The sequence below is a fragment of the Heteronotia binoei genome, chromosome 9 (genome assembly GCF_032191835.1).
Source record: "Heteronotia binoei isolate CCM8104 ecotype False Entrance Well chromosome 9, APGP_CSIRO_Hbin_v1, whole genome shotgun sequence".
Classification (NCBI taxonomy): domain Eukaryota; kingdom Metazoa; phylum Chordata; class Lepidosauria; order Squamata; family Gekkonidae; genus Heteronotia; species Heteronotia binoei.
In genome coordinates this window covers 53,952,979-53,975,894 of record NC_083231.1, presented here as the reverse complement: position 1 = coordinate 53,975,894, position 22,916 = coordinate 53,952,979, and the positions used below count along the sequence as shown (strand labels likewise).

At 42.5% G+C, this 22,916-nt stretch overlaps 1 protein-coding gene across 1 annotated transcript in view; it reads right to left on the bottom strand.

The window, feature by feature from the left end:
* The window catches only part of ASIC5 (acid sensing ion channel subunit family member 5), a 30,990-nt gene extending 16,410 nt beyond the window's left edge, over positions 1 to 14,580 (bottom strand). Inside the window, exons 1-5 of the mRNA XM_060247322.1 lie at positions 14,541 to 14,580; positions 13,674 to 13,980; positions 13,229 to 13,460; positions 12,550 to 12,672; positions 6,939 to 7,088 (exon numbers count right to left, since the gene is read on the bottom strand). Of these exons, the coding sequence (XP_060103305.1) occupies positions 6,939 to 7,088; positions 12,550 to 12,672; positions 13,229 to 13,460; positions 13,674 to 13,980; positions 14,541 to 14,580 (852 nt within the window). The remainder of the gene's footprint in view (positions 1 to 6,938; positions 7,089 to 12,549; positions 12,673 to 13,228; positions 13,461 to 13,673; positions 13,981 to 14,540) is intronic.
* Positions 14,581 to 22,916: the final 8,336 nt, after the last annotated feature.

Genomic DNA, 22,916 nt, shown 5'->3' with positions numbered 1-22,916 from the left:
TGGTGGAAAAGAAATTGAAGATCAGGAAGGTATAAAGAGGGAATTTTTTAAATATTACGCCAAATTGTTTAAAAAATCGAAAATAAGTAAAGTTGGAGGTATATTTGCAAAGAATTAATGTGGCTCCATTGACAGAAAATATGGAAAAAGTCTTAAATGATTCGATGGAAATTGAAGCAGCAATAAATGTAATGAAAATGGGAAAAGCACTGGTCCAGATGGATTTACAGTAAAATTTTATAAAGTCCTCAGAGAAGGGTTAATACCCAAACTGCATAAACTGATGAATATTGTAAGAATGGAGGGGAAAGTACCAAATATGTGGAGTGATTTCTTTGATTCCAAAAGAAGATAGAGATGTCACAGATGTAAAAAATTATAGACCAATTTCATTGTTAAACGTGGTTTATAAAATATACACAAGCATACTAGCAGAAAGACAAACAATTTTTGATGAAGTTTATTAAAGAAGGGCAAGCAGGATTTCTTCCAAGGAGACAAATAAGGGACAATATTAGAACTGTTTTAAATATTGTAGAGTACCATGAAAGACATCCTGAAAAAGAAGTGGTGCTATTCTTTGCAAATGCAGAGAAAACTTTTGATAATTTATGTCTGCGGTGATGGAGAAATTGAGATTGGGAGAGAATTTTATTAGAATGGTAAGAGCAGTATACACTGAACAATCGGCAAGACTTTGTATTAATACAGATTTAATGGAGTATATGATGATCAGCAAAGGAACAAGACAAGCTTGCCCTCTATCTCCGTTTAGGGTGACCAGACCGTCCCGGGAACCCGGGAATGTCCCGGTTCTGGCCACCCAATCCCGCCTCCCGGGCTGCCTATACCGGGACCATTAAAGGTCCCGGTTTAGCCAGCCCCGGAGGCGGTGGGCCGCGGGCGCCGGCGGGGAAGGCGGGGAGTGAGGGAGGGAGCATCCCTGCGCCTGCGCAGGGCCCCTGCGCACGCGCAGGGACGCTCCCTCCCTCACTCGCCTTCCCCGCCCGCGCGCGGGGCCCGTCGCCTCCGCTGGTCGCTGGAAGCCCTCCAGAGACTCTGGAGGGCCTCCAGCGACCAGCGGAGGCCGCGGAGAGGCCGCGGAGCACCCGGCGCTGGTCCCGGAAGGCCTTCCAGAGCCTCTGGAAGGCCTTCCGGGACCAGCGCCGACCAGCGAAGGCGTCCCCGCGGCCTCCGCTGGTCCCTGGAGGCCCTCCAGAGTCTCTGGAGGGCCTCCAGGGACCAGCGGAGGCCGCGGGGACGCCGCGGAGCACCCGGCGCTGGTCCCGGAAGGCCTTTCAGAGCCTCTGGAAGGCCTTCCGGGACCAGTGCCGACCAGCGAAGGCGACCCCGCGGCCTCCGCTGGTCCCTGGAGGCCCTCCAGAGGCTCTGGAGGGCCTCCAGGGACCAGCGGAGGCCGCGGGGATGCCGCGGAGCACCCGGCGCTGGTCCCGGAAGGCCTTCCGGGAACAGCACCGACCAGCGAAGGTGTCCCCGCGGCCTCCGCTGGTCCCTGGAGGCCCTCCAGAGGCTCTGGAGGGCCTCCAGGGACCAGTGGAGGCCGTGAGGACGCCGCGGAGCACCCGGCGCTGGTCCCGGAAGGCCTTCCAGAACCTCTGGAAGGCCTTCCGGGACCAGCGCCGACCAGCGAAGGCGTCCCCGCGGCCTCCGCTGGTCCCTGGAGGCCCTCCAGAGTCTCTGGATGGCCTCCAGGGACCAGCGGAGGCCGCGGAGAGGCCGCAGAGCAGCCGGCGCTGGTCCCTGGAGGCCTCCAGAGGCCAGCGCCGGTAGCGGAAGGGCCCGGTGCTGGTCCCTGGAGGCCTCCAGAGGCCAGCGCCGGCAGCTCCCTCCCTCCCTCGCCATGAGGCCGCCACCGCAGGACTCGCCGCCGCCGCCGCTGGTCTCTACGCCGCCCTGGAAACAGGTAGGGGGGCCGAAAGCGGGGGGCGGGGGGCGGCCTTCCTTTCTTCCCTCCCTCCCTCCCTCCTCCCTTCCTTCCTTCCTTCCTTCCTTCCTTCCTTCCTTCCTTCCTTCCTTCCTTCCCTCACTCCCTTCCCTTCCTTCCTTCCCTCCCTCCCTCCCTCCTCCCTTCCTTCCTTTCTTTCTTCCTTCCTTCCTTCCCTCCCTTCCTTCCCTCACTCCCTTCCCTTCCTTCCTTCCCTCCCTCCTCCCTTCCTTCCTTCCTTTCTTCCTTCCTTCCTTCCCTCCCTCCCTCCCCCCTTCCTTCCTTCCCTCCCTCCCCCCTTCCTTTCCTCCCTCCCTCCCCCCTTCCTTTCCTCCCTCCCTCCCCCTCCCTCCCTCCCTCCCTCCCTTCCTTCCTTCCTTCCTTCCTTCCTTCCTTCCTTCCTTCCTTCCTTCCTTCCTTCCTTCCTTCCTTCCTTCCTTCCCTTCCCTTCCCTTCCCTTCCCTTCCCTTCCCTTCCCTTCCCTTCCCTTCCCTTCCCTTCCCTTCCCTTCCCTTCCCTTCCCTTCCCTTCCCTTCCCTCCTTATGTTCTTATGTGACACAGAGTGTTGGACTGGAGGGGCCACTGGCCTGATCTAACAGGGCTTCTCTTATGTTCTTATGTGACACAGAGTGTTGGACTGGAGGGGCCACTGGCCTGATCTAACAGGGCTTCTCTTATGTTCTTATGTGACACAGAGTGTTGGACTGGAGGGGCCACTGGCCTGATCTAACAGGGCTTCTCTTATGTTCTTATGTGACACAGAGTGTTGGACTGGAGGGGCCACTGGCCTGATCTAACAGGGCTTCTCTTATGTTCTTATGTGACACAGAGTGTTGGACTGGAGGGGCCACTGGCCTGATCTAACAGGGCTTCTCTTATGTTCTTATGTGACACAGAGTGTTGGACTGGAGGGGCCACTGGCCTGATCTAACAGGGCTTCTCTTATGTTCTTATGTGACCAGAGTGGTGGAGTGGATGAGCCATTGGTCTGATGCAACAGGGCTTCTCTTATATTTTTATGTGGCACAGAGTGTTGGACTGGAGGGGCCATTGGTCTGATGCAACAGGGCTTCTCTTATATTTTTATGTGGCACAGAGTGTTGGACTGGAGGGGCCACTGGCCTGATGCAACAGGGCTTCTCTTATATTCTTATGTTACACAGAGTGTTGGACTGGAGGGGCCACTGGCCTGATGCAACAGGGCTTCTCTTATGTTCTTATGTGACGCAGAGTGTTGGACTGGATGGGCCACTGGCCTGATCCAACAGGGCTTCTCTTATGTTCTTATGTGACAATACTGACTTTGGTGGACCCAAGCACTGATTCAGTGTAAGGGAGCTTTGTGTTTGTGACTGGAGTAGATAATACTGACTTTGGTGGACCCAAGCACTGATTCAGTGTAAGGGAGCTTTGTGTTTGTGTCTTCTGTCGGTCACTTCCGGGTTCCTGTCCTGCATCTCGACCTGTGTTATTAGTGACAGGCTGCTTCGGCGTGCCGCTGCGCCGGCCCCCTGGGCCCCACAACGATGGGACCGATGCCACAGGGACGGGCTCGAAACACTCTATAACCCCTCAAAAGAACAGCAGTCTAGCTCGCTTCCCCCGAGCCCTGCCGCCATAAGCCTCAAGGGGGCTCATTTTGCGGCATCTCCCGGCGGGAGGGTGGCACCCGCACGGGACACATATCAAATGAAAGAGGGGGCGCAGGGCTATCAGAAACAGCCGGCGGAGGGAGTCGGGAGACCACCCCACTGGGGGATCCACACCCCGAAAGTGATGAAGGTGGCGCAGATAGAGCCAACAGAGCAAACAGGACAAAATAAATAGGCTGCATTATGCAGCACAGTTGAGAAAGTGCCTTATCCCATATACTGATGAAGTATATACAGGATTTCAGAACAAAATTGTTTCCGGCGGTGATATTTGGGGGATTTTTGGGGATGTCACAGGAAGTGCTGTGAAGTCACTTCCTGTTTCCGGCAGTGGCATTTGGGGGAAATGATGTCATTTGGGGGAAATGATGTCACAGGAAGTGATGTCACTTCCCATTTCCGGCAGGTGACGCGGGGAAATGATGTCACAGGAAGTGATGTCACTTCCTGTTTCCTGTGGTGGCATGACGTCACCGGAAGTGACGTCACCAGAAGTGATGTCACTTCCTGTTTCCTGTGGTGGCATGACGTCACCGGAAGTGACGTCACCGGAAGTGACGTCACTTCCTGTTTCCAACGGCGCGCGCGCTTTGCGTGCGCGCACCCCTACCTCCCCCCCCCCAACGTGTCCCTGGCTGGCCTTCAGACATTATGGTCACCCTATCTCCGTTGTTGTTTATAATGACTTTAGAAATTTTGCTGATGCAAATACAGGAGTTTAAAGAGATAGAGGGACTGAAATTGAAGGGATTTTCCTATAAATATAGAGCATTTGCTGACGATGTTATGTTCATAAATGAAAACCTATTAAAGTAATGCCACTGCTCTTGAGTAAAATACAAGAATATGGAGAACTGGCTGGATTTTATATAAACAAAGAGAAATCAAAAATTTTGTGTAAAAATATGAAAATTGAAAAACAGAAAGAATTACAGAGCTTAACTGAGTGTAAAGTTACGACTAAAGTAAAATATCTAGGTGTGGAAATTACCATGAAAGATATTGACTTATATAAAAATAATTATGAAAAGTTATGGCATAAAATGGAAGAAGAAATGTTAAAATGGAATAGACTCAATTTGTTGTTATTGGGAAGAATAGCCGCAATAAAAATCAATATTCTACCGAGAATAATGTATTTGTTTCAAACAATTCCGATTGTGAAGGATAATAAACAATTTATTAAATGGCAAAGGAAAATTTCAGAATTTGTGTGGGCTGGGAAGAAACCAAGAATTAAAATGAAAATGTTAACAGATGCTAAAGAGGTGGATTTCAACTACCAGATTTAAAATTATACCATGAGGCGGTGTGCTTGGTGTGGATAAAAGAATGGATAACTCTGTTAAATAAAAAACTTCTAGCATTAGAAGGACATGGAAACAAATTTGGGTGGCACGCATATATGTATTATGGTAAAAGTAAAATGGACGGCTTTTTCTCGCACCATTATATAAGGAGAAATCTGTTAAATACTTGGTTAAAAAACAAAAAAAATGTAGATGAGAGAAAGCCGTTGTGGATAGTGCCAACGGAAGTAATAGAAATATATGCTGAAGGTGAAGGAAAGTGGCTATCATATGGTCAAATACTGAAAATTCAATGTGGTAAAATCGAACTAAATATGGAAGAATTAAAAACAAATATGATTGGTTTCAAATTCAACAAATTAAAAACCTGATGGAAAACAACATTAAAAGTGAAGGAATAAGAAAAGAGCAAATCGAATTGGAAACAGTTCTGCTTGGAGATAATGAAAAGTTGAAAACTATATAAACTATTACTGAAATGGTCTACTGAAGATGAAGTAGTAAAATCTCAAATGATAAAATGGGCAATTAATGTTAATAAAGAAATACAGATGGAAACATGGGAATACTTGTGGAAGAACTCTATGAAAATTTCGACATGTTATAGTATTAAAGAAAACTGTTATAAAATGATGTACAGGTGACTCCTAAAAAGTTAGCAAAAATGAACAACAAGATGCCAGATAGATATTGGAAATGTAAAAAGCATGAAGGTTCTTTCTACCATATGTAGTGGACTTGTTAAAGAGCGAAACAGTTTTGGCAAATGATTCAACAAGAAATTTCTAGAATCTTGGGATATGAATTTAAGAATACTCCAGAGACTTTCCTATTGGGATTACAAATGGAGAAATTTCCAAAAGAAGACAGAACTGTAATTTGGCACTTGCTTTCAGCTGCTAGGACATTATATGCGCAGTTATGGAAGCAAGATAAAATACCAGAAAAATGGGACTGGAGTGTAAAAGTTATGTCATGGAGTGAAATGGATAAACTTACAAGAATCTTGAAAGACTATGATTTAGAGGGATTTAAAATGGATTGGGATAAATTCAAAAGATATATATATATATATATATATATTTATTTATTTATTTTATTTATTTAGAATTTATATCCCGCCCTTCCCACAAGTGGCTCAGGGCGGCTTCCAGCATTAGATCCAACATAAATTAAACAATATTTAAACATGTGAGGGAATAACTTTAAAACAGATAAAACAGATAAAACCATAAAAATGAATAAATATTCCAATATATACAGAGATCTGGCAGGTTGCATTAAAATTCTCAAGCTAGGTGTAGGCTAACCGGAAGAGGGTTGTTTTACAGGCCCTGCGGAACTGAACAATATAGAAAAAGAATGGAAAGTAAAAGGACATGGGGTGAATTTTGAGAATACCACTTAGGTTTTTAGAAGAAGAAAGATGAACTATAATAACTGGGTGGGACTTTATAAAGTATAAGAAATGGGTGTTTTTATTTCTTTGCAAAATGGTGTGTGTGTGTGTGTATATATATATATATATATATATATATATTCTTTTTTTCTTATTAAGATTCTTTTAAAGTTAAAGATACCTTTTGATATTAGAATTTTAGGCAATTGGCACCGGCGGAAGTCAAGATTTGGGGGGAGGGGAGGAGGGGAAAGTGTAATGTATGGGGAAGGTAGTAAGTGTTTATTAATATTTTATTAGTATTGGATATAATTACCATATATTACCAAATAAAATTGTTTAACCTAAAAAAGCCCTGTGAGATACAATGGTGACATCAGGGGGTATGGCCTAATATGCAAATAAGTCCTTGCTGGGCTTTTTCCTACAAAAAAGTCCTTGTTAGAAGAGTGTGCAACTAGCACTGCAGATACCAGGATTCAAGTTGCTGCAGAGCCAAACAACTCACTCTGACGCCAGTATCTCCTTTTCTCAGCATAAGAGTAATTTTTTTTTGCTCAACAGCAACTTAAATACTGGTATCTGTAGTACTATTTTAACACTCTTTTTACACTGCGAATACATTTCTTACCTTAAGTTGGCGTATTGCAGCATGGCCATGCATCCCAACAGGTGTAGATATACCCAAGCCATCAAACCGAGGAGGTTCTTGAGGTGAATGGATAGCAAAGGTTATACCAGCATCAACAAAACCAAGAGCAGGGTCATCAGTGAACTGTTCCTAATGGACAAAGCATGCCCCATGTCTTTAAAAAGTTACAGTAAAAAGAGAAACGATTGCTTCCAAACCTGTAATTCCTGCATTCCCATGAACCTGGGAATTGCCCCAATGAAAGATAACCTACAGTTGCAATCAACATTATATAAAGAACAGAATTATTAAGCATTAGGTACATCATATAGCTCAATCTCATCAGAACTCAGAAGCTAAGCAGGATCAGTACTTAGATGGGAAACCACCAGGGAAGACTCTGCAGAGGAGGACAATGACAAACCATCTCTGCTTCTCACTTGTCTTGAAAGCCTCTTTCTGGGGTCTCCATAAGTTATTTATGACTCAATAGCACTTATGTACAAACATACCATTTTGTAATACATAGTTTAATTATATGTCATAATTCTGTACAGCAGCAGCAAGTCAAACATTAATGTAAAAATCATATTTAAATTTTACAGGTTTTTTTGCAAGCACATTCCATTTACTTGGCTATTTCTGCCAGATTCATTTCCATTCTAACACAGATAAATCTGCACTATCAGAGAAAGAGCTGCAATTTTTTTAATGGAATTCATAATTTGAACCCAGTTTCATACCAGAAGTCTTTCCTATTGGGTAAAAACATATTTTATTTATTTTTTATTCTATGACTTATATCCCGCCCTTCCCACAAAATGGCTCAATATCCTTCCTTTTATATAAGGAAGAACCAGCATTGTCACCCTCACTATCATTAAAGAATTTCCTTCTGGATCAATCACAAGGGCTTATCTGTCTTTTTGCTCAGTCATCTGTGGGAGTGGAAAACAATTAATGGAGAGGAGAATGGCTGATTGTATTTAATTTTTCCTGGAGTAAACATACAGAAGAGAAGAACAGAAGTAGAGCCTGCTGGATCAGACACTGGCCCATCTAGTTCAGCATACAATTTTATACTATAGTCAACCATTTGCACTGGAGTGCCAGAGAAACATAGAGGCCAAGGCCCTCCCTTACTGCTGCCTCTCAGTACCGGTATTCAGAGGTTTGCTGAATACCTTCCCTTCATTCACCATGTCTAGTAGCCATTGATGGACCTCACCTGCATGAATCTGCCTAACTCACTCTTAAAGCATTCTGTACTTGTGGCCATCACTACCGCAACTGAAATTAAATTCCACAGTTTAAATACTTTTTCAGTAAAGAAGTACTTCCTTCAATCATTTAATCAATCAATATTTTTTGTATTAACAACAAAATGCCATAGCAACCAACAACCAGACTCAACAATAGGGGGAAAAACACCTCAATAAAACATTCAATACAACAACAAAATTATATGAAAATTTAGGCTGAATTATCAATAATAAATTATAAGGATTTAAAATTTATCCAGTGACATCCTAAGAAAACAACCCAGAGTGGTAAAAAGGAGAGTAGTCAATATATTCATTACTCATTTTTAAAAAAAATCTATAATGGCAGCCACAAATCTTGCCACTTGAAGAAGTCCTTCCTTTTTTCTATCTAGAACCTATTTACCTGGGTCTGATGTTAGGCTTACTGGCCTATAATTTCCTGGATCCCCTCTGGATCTTTTTTAAAGAAACTGAGGTGACATTTATTATTTTTCAGTCATCTGGCCACAAGCTAGATGGGATTCACTGATGAAATTATGACTTGCGGAGTACCTTCTGTCCCATATGGAATATGTTTTAGACTCTTCGATAAGCAATAAATAAATAAATAAAAATCCTCACCACTCCCATATTCCTGGAATTTTTGCCAACTTTTAGAGGTGGAAAGGGTTTTTTAAAATTTGTGTTTCTCCCTGTATGTATCCTACAGAGCCCTGCACTCAACCGATCAGCATCTTTTGGCTGTTCTTGGCTTGAAGGATGTCCAGCTAGCCTGATATAATAAGCTCCCATCTGAGGTCAAGACCCTGTGGGATTTATTGCAATTCTGCAGGGTCTGCAAAATGGAGCTATTCCATCAGGTGTTTTGTTGAGGCAGCAGGTATTCAAATTCTACTCTTGACCTCCCCTGCTGACAGCCCTAGCCTGGTGGCTAGGGGCTCAGTTTTCCATGGCAACACTCAGAAGGCTTCCATCCACCACCACTGACGACAACTTTTACTCTGGTTTTTATTCTTTGTGAGATTCTGAAAATTTAAAAGCTTAAATTTTAATTGTGGATTTTATATTGCCTCTTCATTGCTATTTATGTGACCTTGTAAGCCGCTCAGAGCCTGTTCATGGAGAGGGCAGGATATAAATTGAAGTAAGTAAGTAAGTAAATAAATAAATAAATATTAACCCTCACCCCAACCTCCCAATTCCTGCTGGGATTTTTCATTCTCTTTCTCCATGAAGCTAAGGATATGATTTGAGATGCTACCAATTTCCCAGTGAACATGTTCAGTAGATGAACGTACCTTGATCAACACTGACGATCAGACTGTAAAGCCAATCAGGGATATGTGTGGATTGCACTGAGCAACTTGAGCAGCTACTGAACACTCAGTTGGTAGATGCCTGTTGGTCAGAAGCAGACTCCCAGCTGATCACAGGAGGGTCTTGTTTCCCCACCCCCACTCCAGCCTCACAGCAAAATGAAACCGAGAAGGGACAGAAGCAATGCTTTTGATCTTTGCTTTGCCAAAGCAAAGAGTGTATGGAAACAGCATCCTAACAAGTTCCAGGTTGGGAGATCAGAGTTCCAACTATTTGCAGGTGTTTGAGCTTGCCAAGGTACCCCCTCTCTTTACCTTCACTGTCAATGGAGGCACAGATAGTGGCCACTGGCAAGTCCGCATTTTTTCATCTTCGACGGGCGAAGCAGTTGGCCCCCTTCCTTGAGCGCCGGGACCTAGCAATGGTGATCCATGCAACGGTCACCTCGAGACTGGATTACTGTACTGGGGCTGCCCTTGTGCCGAACCCGGCGGCTGCAGCTGGTGCAGAACGCGGCGGCTAGGCTGTTGTTGGGACTCCCGAGGTGGGAGCACATACAGCCGGGGCTGCGTGGGCTGCACTGGCTGCCAGTGGTGTACCGAGTCCGTTACAAAGTGCTGGTTATTACCTTTAAAGCCCTATATGGCCGAGGACCTGCCTACTTGAGGGACTGTCTCTTCCCATATGAACCCCAGAGAGCGCTGAGGTCAGCTGGAAAGAACCAGCTGAATATCCCTGGGCCAAGGGAGGCCAAATTGAAGACTACTCGGGAACGGGCCTTCTTTATTGCAGCTCCACTACTGTGGAACCAGCTCCCGGAGGAAGTACAGGCCCTGCGGTGTTTGGACCAATTCCGCAGGGCCTGCAAGACCTTTCTCTTTTAAATGGCCTTTACTTAATGCTGAGCCAAGATAGATTCGCTGAAGAAGCTTTTTAGCCACTAAATTTTATAGAATATCTGAGTTATAGCACCATAATGTTAATTTAATATAAGTCGATTTAAATGTTGGTTTTATTTAATTGTAATTATTGTGTAGTATTGTTTAACTGTGTATTGTATTTATGTGTTGTGATCTGCCCTGAGCCTGCCTTGGCGGGGAGGGCGGGATATAAATAAAAAGTTATTATTATTATTATTACCTGTACTTTATACAGTGCTGTATGCAGCAAATTGTCTCTTTAAGCAGATGCCTAAGTGTAACCGGTGTCAGGGTGAGCTCAGGAAATGCAATCTAGTTATATTTCTCTCAGCCCATTGACTTCAGTGGACTTAGAGTATATGTGATGAGTACCAACCAATATATTATTTGGGAAAGTGATAGTTCAAAAATGTTATTTAAAATTCTGCCATTTAAAAATAATACAAAAAAGTTGCAGAAATGATTTAACAGCAACACCTGTGATGCAAGCCCCAATATAAAGTTATTTTCAAAACATGTTTCTGGGATCTTTATTGTGTTTTAAAAAGGTACCAAATATGTTTTAAAAACCCAGAAACCTCCCTGCAATCTTAGCACAGTGTAGTGTACTGGGAGTTTCAAACTCTTTGTTGGTGAGGCTCCTTGCAGCTGCATTCAGATTGGCCACCCTTGCTGAGCCAGTCAATCCAGCAATATCCATTTGAATGAAGCCATTGAGAGGCTCCTTGCAGCTACACTCAGAGTGGCCACCCTTGCTGAGCTGGCCAATTAGGTAATATCCATTTGAATGAAGACCATGCAAATGAGGGTTCCGAGTGCCTGTTTTTCTATTGGGTTTTTTATTGCTAAAGATGTATTTTGGGTGGAGTTTCTGTGTATACAGTTATGGCTAACTGCGTGTATTTTCAGTTGTGTTTTTGCTAATAAAAGAGCTGTGCTGAAATCACTATAGTGTCTGACCCACAACTTTTCACTCAAACATTTACCTAAAGTGGTGGTGGAAAGTCCCATCGAGTTTCAGCCAACATATGGTGACCCCATAGGATTTTCAAGGCAGGAAATGTTCAGAGGTTTTGCCATTGCCTGGCTCTGCATAGCAACCCTGGATTTCCTTGGTGGTCTCCCATCCAAATACTGACCAGGACCCAGCCTGCTTGGCTTGTGAAATCTGATGAACTCCAGCTAGCCTGGCCCATCCAGGCCAGAGTTTACCTAAAGTAATACTAAACATATGGCAAATAGCACACCAGCAAAGTTTTATAATATTTTCCCTTGAATACTATACAAAAATATTTCCATAGGGAATACTCCGCAGGAATACTTGCTTTATCTCACCGCTTTCTATACTTATCATCCCAACATTGCATAGTCATTTATATTATAGATCTGTATCTATTTTCTGTTGCATCTACATTAGCTGCAAGCTGATTCCATTTGACTCCTGCTTTCTTTGTACCTTAAAAGCCACAAGCTATCACAAGGAAGAGTAAAGAATTACTCTTCTCTGGTGCTCCTCACAAAAATCTTCCCCTCCAGAATTCTATATATTACCAGGAGTTTGTGCTGGCTAATTCCCCCCTTTAATTAAGATTCTACTGGTCTCAACATTCTGTATTCCCGGTGCATAGTCTTTTTTTTTTCCTTTCAGGCCATTGTTTTTTGTATGAACTGTTTTCCTTCGAAACATCAATTCTTAAACTGTTTTTCTTCATACTTGGGAAGTCCTTCCAACTATATAAAACCCTGTTTGACCTGCAAGTATCCCTGTTTTAAAGACTTTGATGCCTAAGAGGGGGTGCAACCACTTTTTCTTTTAAATATAGTGATATGTTACTGAAGAGGAAGATGATTATTACATTATGTAGTATCACTTGATTTTCTCTTTGTAAATGATAGAATCTAAGCAAGCTGACTCAATGTCTTGCACTAAGATTACAAATGCTTGTGGTAAGTGAAGTGTAGTTCTGTATTTATTGTAAATATCTGGGCTAAAGAACCATGTTTCATTCAGGTTACCCAAAGTTTCATTCAGGTTACCCAAATGCTTTTAACTAGCAAGATTTAGTGTTGCATTTCCAGAATATTTCAGCGGATGCATATTGCATTGACCTGTTTGATGTCAAAAAGCAAACTCAGTCCCCTTCCAGAGAGGCTCACTCTTCTTCTGGTTGGAACATTAACATGGTTGAAAGTGAAGCAGTTTCCATATTCAGTGAAGACATGCTCAAAATCCTTTAACAAAGAAAGGAAAAGGGGAAATTGCATTAGCTTTCCTAGTCCTCTTAGTGTTCTCCTTGAGAACTGTATCTGTTATACCATTAAAGGTTATTGGAATTGGAATTGGAGAACTGTAGCTGTAGATTTGGATTTATGGGCAAAATCTCTCCATTCTAAGTTCAACACTTAACCACACTTGTACTCTTTGTGTGGCTCCAAAATGGCCATTTTTACATGCTTTCCCTCAACTTCATTTCTGACCAATTCCCCATTAAATTTGTTCCGGCGTCGGAGCTGTTTTTCCCCCCAATGCTTCTGTCTGATTTTGCACAAGCTGCCTCAGGGCTGCAACTCAGTCTGCCTCTTTCCTGCAACAAGCAGAAACTGGTTTTCAGAGGATCTTGCTTGCCATGGGAAAGAGGTGGAGTGAGTCACAGCCCCGAGGCAGCTTGTGTGAAATCGGACAGAAGCGTTGGAGGGAAAGGAGCTCTGACACTGGAACAAGTCTAGTGGGGAATCAGTTACAGTGTCCACATTTCCATTTACGTTATGATAAAAACATAAATATTACCTGAGGGTAACAAGGCTTCCCAAAAAATTCACATTCCAACAATGTGCTATTGTTGAGATAGAAACCATTATTCCTGGTAAACTCCTTGATGCTGAAATTTTGATTTCTATGAAGAAAATCTGAGAGCTCCTGGCCAAACTTGTCCTCAGCATCAAACAAACTAAGGACACCAGAAACTATACTCCAGAGGAAGAAAACGATGCTCAGGTTAGCTACAGCTTGGGTTTGGTACCTGTTGGCACAAAACAAAAATGCTGCATGAGACTCAAATACTCCAGTTTAATCCTGAGGCAGCTCTTAAAACTCTTTCAATGAAACAAAGAACTTGGGGCAGCTTTTTGACTGTATCACTGCCTTCAACAACTATGCTATACATGGCCAATGCACGCTAAGGTGTTTAGTGCCTGAGAAGCAAATAAGGACAGAGGAAACAAAAGTGACTTACCTGTTCAGGTTACAAAAAGTTACAGCAGGAAACTCAATATTTTCAACATATTGAACAACTACTGATGTTGTGGTGGGCCAGCTGAAATAGTTGATGAAACGACTGCGGATTTGCCAAGCAACAAGGATAATGGAGCCCAAGACTACTAACATCCATAGTACCTTACGTGTCTTGCTATGGGTTCGGACAATATTGTGCACCCCATGGAATGAAGTGGAATTTGCAAATTCATAATCATACTTTTTCCTTTCTTCCAGGGATGGCAATTGTCTTCTGGTCAGATACAACTTGGCTTTTTCCAACAAACCTTGACATTTGATAGAAGAAAAAAAAAATTACTGACACAAAAGTGTACTATAAAACCATATGAGAAGGATCCTTTAAGGTGCATTTGGTTAGGACTTAGGACACCATCCTTTTAATAAAGCTAGCCCTCAAAGTATTGCTGCCAAATGTTCTGATTTTCTTCCAGGTATTTCTGTACGCGTGTCTCAAAATCATGTACATGCCTCCAAAGAAGCCCTGGCTTGAAAACAAATGCATTAAATTAACAGCAACTGTTCATCAGCTGTGCAAAAAAAAAATGTAGAAAGATAATTATTCTCCGTGTTAAAACAATATCAATAAATCATGGCATTTATCAGATTAAAGAAGTGACACTAATTGCAATTTACCTGTTCCAGTTGTTTAAAATATAGTTCCTTATTTAAATGATATGTTTACTTGTAGTTGCACTCTATTTAGATCTATAAATATCTTGGTTTTACTAGTTTCTGCAGAAAATAACTAAAATCAAAGCCTTTCTACCACCAAAACTCAAGTCAAATTAAAAACACTTGCCATCTCAGACAAATACTTGTTACTCACCCTGGCCATGAAATCCACTTAATTTCCTGAGCCTCTCCATTGGTCACATATGATTTAACAGAGGAGATGCAATGCAGCTATCAAACAATATTATTTCACTGCAAGTAATTTGCTTATATTAAAAAGAAAGGGGCGGAGATTATAATAAATCCAAGGGCAATTTACAATCCCCGGTTGCTACATTCTTCTTTCTACATAACATGTTCACATTTAAAAAATAAATAAATGATAGGGTTATATTAATGACCTGATCTGTACATAACACAAGGCAGATAAAAATGGAGAGGTACACATGAAGTTTCCTTATACTGAGTCAGACCACTGATCTACCAAGGTCAGTATTATCTGCTCTGACTGGCAGCAGTTCTCCAGGGCCTCAAGCGATGTTTCACATCATCAACAACCTGATCCTTTCACTTCAACCAGAGATTCCGTGGACTGAACCTGATGTCCTACCACAGAACCACAGCCTTACAGTAAGAGTTAATGGAATTTAAAAATAATCAAGAAATTAAACAGTTAATTGCTAGAAAGCCAGAATTCAAATTCAGATGTTAATTTTAGCTGCAACCTGGAAGAAATGGGTAGTAACTATTTCCTTCTCTCTGTGGTATATGGATTGTCTGTTGAACTATAAGAGGAGGTCTTTGTCCAAGCTTTCACTGCCTTGTTTATCTTTCTTTTGCCATGAGCATTGCAAACTGCAAATGCTCTTATTCTATGTTGAAGGAACAAGCATTTTGGCCAACATCTCTAGACTTTATATTATGTGGCTGATCCAATCTGGCACCATGTTTATTCATTTGAGAGCCACTGGTCCCACAGTCCTTGCCAATCAAGAATTAGAAATTGAATATGATCAGTCACAGTGCTGATGAACCTTGAAATCTGAGGGGAGAGGGCTCCATGATCACAGAATGCTTGCATGTGCAGCCCCCTGGTGAGGCAAATAATTCCCCTGGTGCTGTTTTGGCTTGGAAAAATAGCATGGGGGGGCCTTCCTTATTCTGCGCAATGTCCTGATCCGAATTAGGCTCCCACAACAATTTTAAGTGGTGTTTCCACCACAAACTCACAGTTGCAGTATGACTGTGGATTTCTGCAATGGACTCACATACATTGTAATATGCAGTTTGGCCCTAACTTTGTTTTCTCTCAGAATTACCAGAATAGCTTCAAGAGGAATGATAAAAAATATCACATAAATTGGAGCAGGAACAACCTCTGCTGCAATTAGTGGAAGGAAGGGGTCCTGTTTGTTTGTGGCCAGCTGAAAATAGTGTGAGCCGGTTTGGTGTCGTTAAGTGTTCATACTCTTACCTGGGAGAACCAGGTTTGATTCCCCTTGCCTCCACTTGCAGCTACTGGAATGGCCTTGGATCAGCTCACTCAGCCCCACTTACCTCACAGGGTGTCTGTTGTGGGTAAGGAAAGTAAAGGAGATTGTATGCCGCTCTGAGACTCAGAGTGGAGGGCGAGATATAAATCCAATACTATCATCATCATCATCATCATCATCATCATCATCATCATCATCATCATCATCATCATCATCATCATCAAGATCATCATCATCAACATCTTCTTCCTTCCCCTCCCCCTCCTCATAATTAACCTTTGTCTGCAAATATCCCCTTGATTTGCAGTAAGGAAGGATTATTTTGCTGTTGGGCTTAATTATGGTTAGTATTCTACATTACTGGATTCCAATCTCAATTGGAGCCACTACATTATGTAATTTTCTGGAATTTACCAAAGCAATACACTACCATTAACTTGATCCTTACCTGGAATTGTTTTGTGTACCCTGAACTTTTGAACATGATGTGTAGCCACTTATTACCGTTCAGGGAGCACAGCTGGTTTGCCTGATGTGAAAAGCAAACAAAAATTGACTGTTAGGTCTGTACTGATATAATTGCTCTAGTTATCATTCATTAATTAATTCTTACAGACCAATTAGTCATAAACAAATAAGAAAAGATACAAAACACATAATTATGAATTCAATGTGAGCAGCCCTGAGCCAGCAGGATATAAGTTGAAATAATAATAAATAAATATATAATAGTATTTGCATTAGAAAATATTACTAAATATCATAAGCAAAAATTTAACCACAGCAAAAGTCACAAGGCTGAATTAAACCGCTTATCTCAGGCAATGCTAATAAAAAAAAATATAATAGACCCAGTCTTATAGAAGTTGGCACATAGGAAGCATATGTTGACTTGAGGGTCTTAAATGGGTACAAAGATGGCTAAGCAAAAATAGTTTATCCTCCACCAAAGATCCTCTTGAAGAAAACACACTCCATCTTGAATAAGACAAGTGAAGGTGTCTGCCACACCCACTGAAAAGCCCATGACTGAATTGTTGCCAAATGGATCACTGTAGGTTGAGGGCACTACTAGGATAAGGCTGTCTGAGGATCATAACTTGTGCAGGGCAGAATCCTGGGAGAAGTATGAAGGACCTAAGTGGTAAAGGGCTTTAAAAGTGATGTCCAACACTCTGAACTGAGCTGGAAACAACCAATGCACTGGCACTATGTGTTCCAAGCAGGCTGCCAAGGCATTATCAGAAAATGAGGTGAGATGTCCGCTGGGTACTCCATATATCCTATGGAGCCCAATCCCCATAGGGTATAATGAAGAATCCATCTGTGGGTATCTGGGGCTCTCAGGGGGCTATTTTTTTTTATGTAGAGGCACAAAAGTTTTGGCATAGCATCTGTTGCCTCTCCTCAAACCCCCCCCCCCCAAGTGTCAAGAATTGGACCAGGGGGTCCAAATGTGTGAGCCCAAAAAGAAGGTCATTCATTATCATTCATTATTTCCAGTGAAGGGAAAGCATTTAAAAGGAGCATGGTACCTTTAAATGTGATGGCCAGAACTCCCTTTGGAGTTCAATCATGATTGTCACAACCTTGCTCCTGGCTCCACCCCCAAAGTCCCCAGATATTTCCTCAGTTGGCCCTGGTAACCCTATGTATCATTTAGTTGGTTCTGCAACCAAGAAACCCAAAGGAGATTGAGACTGGGAAGGACAGCCATGAGGGAGCTAAAAAAAGCCTGAAAAGATACTTATGGGTAAGGATGGGTTGCTGGTGACTAAGCTCAAGATAATATATTCCCCATAGTATTCCCCATTACTATGTATGGATATGAAAGGTGGACAATGAAGAAAGCTAATAGGAAGAAAATTAATTCACTTCAAATGTGGCACTGGAGGAGAGTTTTACAGATATCACAGACTGACAAGAAGACAAATAAGTGGGTTCTAGATCAAATCAAGCCTGGACTTTAAAATGACTAAACTGAAGCTATTGTGCTTTGGGCGCATTAGGAGAAGACAAGAGTCACTGGAAAAGACAATAATGCAGACAATGAAGTTGAAGGCAGCAGGATAAGAGGAAGACCATAGAGAATCAGTCAAGGAAGCCACTGTCCTCTGTTTGCAAGACCTGAGGAAGGCTGTTAATAATAGGACATTTTGGAGGTCATTAATTCACAGGGTTACCATAAGTCAGAAACAACACGTGCACACAATAAAAGGTTTGTGTCCTTAGCTTTTGTGTCCTTAGCAGAGGGAGGAAGAGGAAGCATGCTTCTTTCCCCTGGGGCCAAAACATGCACAGCACCTGCCTGGGAGCTGGTGAGCTTTGCATGGCAGGAGGCATTACCCCTTCAGCCCTGCTTCCCCTACCAACCTGTGTGAGCCAGTTTTCCACTGACATTTGAGAACTGCCATCCTCTGGCCAGATATTTATTTATTTAAATGTATAGATTAACCCTCTTACACAAGGGATCACACAGCAGCCCAGAGCCATCCTACTAGTAGCTTCCAATTGTCCTGCTATCCCCTTTATAGCATCCCTGGTATACTTGTTAAATCTTTACTGATTATACTATGAATTTATCCAATCCACATTTTTATTTATGGTAATCCACCAAATAATAATGACTTAAACCCTATTGCTATCTGGTTTCGGGCTTTATATTTGTCGGGAATTCCCCGGGGGACCCCTATGGAATCTATGTAGATTCTCTCATCAAAGGAGGTGCTTAACACATCCTGCTTATTCCTGTTATGTTTACTCCCAGTATTATGTTCAAAAGCCAGGGTGAATGGTATTGCCAATTGTATGCTCTGAGGCCACTCATATTCCACACATAACCAGGGCCAGTATCATTCATTTTGATACACAGGGATGCCATTAGGGCTCGATCCTTGTCAGGGAACCAAGCCCCCTGTCCTTGGACATTCCCTTTATAATATCTGGGTTCTTGTTTTGCTGTATTCCTTAATACATTACCGAACCTGGACCGTTCTGAAATTGTTAGTGGCATTGGGATTATGGCAAATAGGTCATGATAGTGAACTTGACCTCTCAGAGAGAGCCAACAGTTTTTTACACAAGCAACATTAGCAACTTTCTCCCCAATTTGAAAGACTAGGTTTTGTTCCCACCCCCTAGAACAAGAGGAATGAAAATAAATACCCACATTATAGTCAATATTCGTTCCATATCCAAACAAAAATAGCAAAAACTGTTATTATCCAAATGCAAGCTTTCTTTTGTTTGAGTTTCCCTATTTCGTTAGCCTCTCTGTTTATTCAGGGCTAGTATGCAATTTTAATTTCTGAAACACCACTCTACCCAGATCCCTTGTTCAGAAACCCACTGTCCTATCCAAGAGGTCTCTGAGTCAGAGCTCGACCCAGAGTTAGATTCTTTGCTACTCCCAATATGATTTCCTATGCACTGAAGGCATAATTTTTTCTTATGAAAATTCACAAATTGAAGGGGTTGTGAAGTCATTTAATTCTTCCACCCACCAGTATCCCCACTATAATAGGGAATGGCTGTCTTTCATGTCACCTCCCATACTTGTATGGGATTTTCACCAATCTTTCTTAAAAACCACCAAGTTTTCCACTCACCCCAACCATTACCATTTATAACCCAAGAGTGTTCGGGGGGGTGTCTTAACCCCCAAATAACTATTTTATACTAAGGGCACAGTTGTTGGTCAACCTCTAAATCCACAGAGCTAATTGTCCAGTTGTACAACCATGGGATTACTATCTCATTGTACCTACGCTCGGATCTCCAATCTTTGTTATCAGGAGTATAGCACCAAGCAGGGAATTGAGACATCTATAAACTAAAAGCTCAAAGAATGGACAATTATGCCCTTTTTAAAAGTTAGTTCCAACGGATCATTAGGATTCAGCTTCCTAGTCCACTGGTCTTTGGCCGTTTTTAAAGGCACTGCTTCCAAGTTAGGCACGTCCTTATCTCTGGTGTGACGAGTTTAGCCTTTTCCCCTCATCCTTACAGCAGCTTCTGTAGTTAGTAGCAGCTGAAACAGTCCCTCCAAGATTTGACAAGGAGCTCATCTCCTGGTTTGTGCCTATGGACAGGGGATTCCAAAGGCAGTTTGGGCAGTGTGCGCCTGTTGACAAAGAGAAGACAACGTGGACAGCAAAGCGGCAACATATTGTGTTCGATCCATTCATACAACAATACTCTGCTGGTCTGTCCAATATAGGACAATTTATATATCAGCTCATAAGGGTTCACCCCCAGGTCTTTTTTAGGGGCAGTTCTCATCCTTAACAAAGCTAAAACTTTTGTCTATGGCAGTTTGGTTTCCATTACCAATTTAGTTAAAGGTCTTCTTTAAAATCTTGTTACAATGTTTCACTCTACCTCAAGAAAAAGTGGGGCAATAGAAATCTCATTTAATCCCCTACTGTGGTCATTACCTCCTATAAAACTCACCCACAAAAATGCTGGCTCAAATCCAAATCTACACCCTTAATTAAGCCCTATGTAGGTAATATGTGTTTTTAAGCCTACCTTTGCTACTGTTTGGTAGCCCGTGGTGCAGAGTGTTAAAGCTGCAGTACTGCAGTCCTAAACTCTGTTCAAGATCTGAGTTCGATCCCTGATGGTTTTCAGGTAGCCAGCTCAAGGTTGACTCAGCCTTCCATCTTTCCGAGGTCGGTAAACTGAGTACCCAGCTTGCCGGGAGAAAAGTGTAGATGACTGGGGAAGGCAATGGCAAACCACCCCGTAAAAAGTCTGCCGTGAAAATGTTGTGAAAGCAACATCTCCCCAGAGTCAGAAACGACTGGTGCTTGCACAGGGGACCTTTCCTTTCCTTCCTTGCTACTGTTTTAGCTGTGGCTGAAACTATGGGATAGGCCTCTAACCATCCAGTTAAGTGGTCTACTAATACCAGACAATGTTTCAGTTTTCCCATAATTAAAGCCTTCTTTTCAAGCCAGGAATGGAAACCATGGTTTGATGAGTGGTTTCAATTCTGTTTCTACTTTGTACATTATTAATTGAAGCTCTGCATGAGATGAAGATGTTTCTCCACTATACATGATGGTTTAGAGGGGTGTTCACACTGAGCAAATATGTATTTTTAAGCCATGAGTTGCATTTTTCAAAGTGTCCTGGTCCTGTCTTTGCTGTTTATTTTTTTTTACAAGCTAGTTGGTAGTTTACAGAACTTTGAACTTTAATCCTCCCACTGAGAATAGGTATCTGATTGGGTTATTAATATTGCATCAACTGTTGGCCATATTTGCCTAACCTTGAGTTACTGAATCTCCATTTACTTAAAGCAGACTATTAATTGGATGTGGAGGTTAAATGTAAAGGTCACTGTGTCTGCGGAAATTACAAAATACCTAGGGAACAAGGAAACCACAGGTGCTTAACAGCAGAGGAGATATATATATTGATGCTTTTATGACATAAATGGTCATTCAAAGGGTTCTTTCCTGTCTATTCACATTTTAGAGGCAATAAATATATCTAAGCAGCCTCTGTGATTAGAACAGATCCTGAGGTATGGCCGTAGTTAAGGATATTAATTTCTTTTAGAGAATAGACAAAACATTTTAGGACACACGGACATCCACAAATCAATGGAATTGAATGATGCAAATTGTGTGAAGTTATTTTCACTTCCCTGTTAATGGCCACATTGAAATGAAGCTGTAAGACAGCAAAATACCTTTATGGTAATGGACACAAGGACTTTGCAGCTGTGAAGAGAGTCTGACAGGGTCCATTTGGAAAAATCCTTGTCTACCAGCTTCTCTTCCTTGAATTAGAATTAGAGAGTAACGTGAGTTAGACCCAGCAGACATGTACTTGTGGGAAAGCTGACTATTTAGACTTAAAAGACTTGTATTTTTGCTCTCCAAAAAGAGGAGTCCCTGGCCCTCACTTAGGAGAGAGGCCAAAGGGAGACAGTTGTGCACACCCAAGGCCAATGCTGAGCAGGGCACTGTCTCAAATGATACTTACAAAGCTATAAGAAATTGATACTCCTAGAGCATCTTCTCCCCCCCCCACACACCAGCTCCCCAAGATGGTCTCCAGCCTCTTATTTTCTGACTCACAAAATTGATAGCCACCAGGTTGCATCTCTTGAAAAGATTCAGTGATCTGGCAAATACTGATGTTGTGGTGTTTGTTTGTTTTTTGAGCACTTTAGCTGCATTCCCTTTGAGAACTTTCCTTTTGAAGCCATTTTTCTCTCTTGTTTTGTCTTGTGGTACATCACTAGTGATTGTGCTGATTTGTCTGTGGCAGGTGGCATTAAAAGTGCACTGGTGAGTTTCATACATACATATTTTTATATTGTCTTTTCAGAGATATACAGATAGGGTTGCCAAGTCCAATTCAAGAAATATCTGGGGACTTTGGGGGTGGAGCCAGGAGCAAGGGTGTGATAAGCAGAATTGAACTCCAAAGGAGTTCTGGCCATCACATTTAAAGGGACAGCACACCTTTTAAAATGCCTTCCTTCCATAGAAAATAATGAAAGATAGGGGCACCTTCTTTTGGAGCTCGTAGAATTGGACCCCCTAGTCCAATCCTTTTGAAACTTGGGGTTTTTTGGGGGGATAGGCACTAGATGCTATACTGAAAATTTGGCGCCTCTACCTCAAAAAACAGCCCCCCCAGAGCCCCCGATACCCGCAGATCAATTCCCCATCATTCCCTATGGGAATCGTTCATGGAGGTGCATAATGGCTGTGGGGGTGGGGCTTCCCCCGCTGGCCAGCTGGCTGGGGGAGGGGGGAAGCCTGTAAAACCGGGGGATCCCCCGCTGGGACCTGGGGATTGGGAAGCCTATATACAGACGAAAGTGGTTTACAGACACACATTCAACATCACCTCAATAGGAGAGTGGGAAAAATTAAGAAAACTTAAAGAAATGGTGCCATGAGACCAATTTGGCCTGCCATAGCTTCTCTATCCATGCAAGGAGACTGACTCTTCTGCGTAGCAGAAAACCAAAAGCACCACTCCAAACCCAGAAAGATCTTCAGAGCCTTTAA